General features: G+C 42.8%; 1 protein-coding gene across 2 annotated transcripts in view; it reads right to left on the bottom strand.

The window, feature by feature from the left end:
• The window catches only part of LOC113799904 (Rho guanine nucleotide exchange factor 3), a 302,882-nt gene that overhangs the window by 117,129 nt on the left and 183,253 nt on the right, over positions 1–2,500 (bottom strand). For both annotated transcript variants that reach the window (XM_070145240.1, XM_070145243.1), the window contains exon 5: positions 2,373–2,500. This exon is cut by the window's right edge and continues 86 nt beyond it. In XM_070145240.1, the coding sequence (XP_070001341.1) occupies positions 2,373–2,500 (128 nt within the window). The remainder of the gene's footprint in view (positions 1–2,372) is intronic.

The following is a 2,500-nucleotide window of genomic DNA, read 5'->3' as shown; positions in this document are numbered from 1 at the left end:
AGGGGGAAGGGGGGAGGGGGAAGGGGAAGGGAAGGGGAAGGGAGGGGGAAGAGGAAGAGGGAAGAGGGAACAGGCGAGAAGGGAGGTAAGGAGAGGAGAAAAGGCAGGGGGAAGTGGAAGGGGGGAGAGGGAAGAAAGGGCGGTAGGTCGGGAGAGAGAGAAAGAGAGAGAGAAAGAGAGAGAGGGAATGTGTGTATGTGTTTGGTGTGCGTATCTCTTATGAAAATAAAATAAAGAACCAAAAAAACAAAATGGAACAACAGAGATAGGACGATCGAGAAGTAGAAATAAGACAAGCAGAAGAGAGAAGAGGATGATGATAAGGAGGAGGAAGATATAAAGAGGACAGACTAAAAGAAAAAGAAAAGAAAAAAACAAACAAAGGCGTGTTAATTGCGGAATGCGCGAAAGAAAAGAAAATGAGATGAAAGGAAATGAAAGGGAAGCCAACGAGTAAAGGGAACCAGGCAACGACTAGATGAAATACAGCGCTAAAACAGATGCCCTAAATTAAGATGGAAATATATGAAATATATTATTGAGGCAAGGAACGAAGAGGGGGGAAAACACACATATCATTGATGATGCTGATGATTGATGCTGATGATGATGATAATGATTATTGATGATGCTGATGATGATTATTGATGATGATGATGATAATGATTTTTGATAATGACGATGATAATGATTATTGATGATGATGATGATGATAATGATTATTGATGATGCTGATGATGATTATTGATGATGATGATGATAATGATTTTTGATAATGACGATGATAATGATTATTGATGATGATGATGATGATAATGATTATTGATAATGATTATTAATGATGATTATTGATGAATATTGATGATGATAATGATTATTGATGATGATGGCGACGACGACGACGGCAAAATACACAAATACACTAGTCCACGAGAACCCGAAGAAAACGCACCCGCTCTGCAATGGCGGCAAACGCAGGGGGAACAAAGGCTGCAACGAGACAAGACATTTACGAGGTGCGGCAAAGCAGTTGCAAGGACCGGTGCAACAGAGTGTTAAGTGCACACTGCATGGCGAGGCGACCTTGCTAGCGCCGATAGCCGTGTAGGACATGCGTTGCATTATCTCCACTAAGAATACACTTAAATAATCTTTGGAATTACTACCAAAATTAATGGACTTTTGAATTTATGTCTGCTCCACGGAGTCATTACTCAGTCTCGGCTGAAAGGGCGTGTGGGACATCATCTGTAGGGGCAGGCTGAGGGCCGCGCAACCATGAGCCAGAGATGGAACGTAAATAAATGAATTGGTGCATGTAAGATGAAAAAAAAAATAATGAGGGTAATAATAACAACAACAATGGTGATAATAATAACAACAATGATGATAACAACAACAACAACGATGATGATGATGATGATGATGATGATGATGATACCAATAATAATAACACCACCACCAACAACAGCAACAACAACGATAAATAAATAAAATTAACAATAAATATATGAATACATAAAATCGACTTCCAAAGTGTTTCGGCTCTTACAAAACGACATGTCTACGATTAGGAATTCTCGAAAAAAGTACCAAGACAGTAAAATTCAATGTCTTTCTGAAACTGCCATCTTCGCCATGTCAGCTTCTCAACTTACGCTGGCCACATATAAAAAAGTATCAACAATAACATCTCATTTGAAGGAAGTAAAAGCTAAGCAAAAGACCTTCATATTCCCCTTGCAAATACCGACAGCCGGGTTTATCACTGAAGATGCAACCGGTTTACAATCACTAATTCCAACCTTCACCAAAATAATGATCCAAAGAGAAAAATTGGATGAAAGGAGAAGAAAACGAAAAAAAAAATCTGAGAATGGTAAGCACAGACAGACCTCTCAGCTTCATTCCGTCCTCAAAGTAATTAAATCCTAAAAACAAAAAAAGAAGAAGAAAAAGAAGCGCGCAGCCAGCCCCGGCGCAGCGTCTGACAGGTGCGTGGGCGAGGACTGAGGAACGAGACAGGAAGAATGATTCAGTAATCCCGGGAAAATCGCAAAGGTGAAGAACTGGCGAGGAAATGTCGATGGCGGAGTTGCGTGGCGAGGGAAGGGGGCGGCCGCCGCTCGCGGCTCCGATTGGAGGATAAACCCGAGCGTAATCATAATAATCACTGGCAACGGATAATGGCCATGTTTTTCATCTTATTTTTAGGTAGTGTAAATGTATATATAATAATCCTGCCGCGCGCGACACAGACACACAGAGAGACAGACACACATAAAAAAGTGGTAAAAAGAGAATTGTTGAAGCAACAACGAAAGGCAAGTCGAGCAGATCCTGCCACGAAGGCCAAACCCTCAAGTACTCACAGGAAGCTGGACTTGGTGTCGTCCTCCCTGCTGACGGAGCCGCGCCGCCTGGGCAGCGTCTGCGAATCCAGATGGGCGGGCTGGGCGGGCTCGGCGGGCACGGGGCCCACGGGGGCGGACAGCGACCC

Source organism: Penaeus vannamei, chromosome 3 (assembly GCF_042767895.1).
Source record: "Penaeus vannamei isolate JL-2024 chromosome 3, ASM4276789v1, whole genome shotgun sequence".
Classification (NCBI taxonomy): domain Eukaryota; kingdom Metazoa; phylum Arthropoda; class Malacostraca; order Decapoda; family Penaeidae; genus Penaeus; species Penaeus vannamei.
The sequence above is the reverse complement of the archived record's forward strand: the minus strand, read 5'-3'. Positions and strand labels throughout refer to the sequence as shown.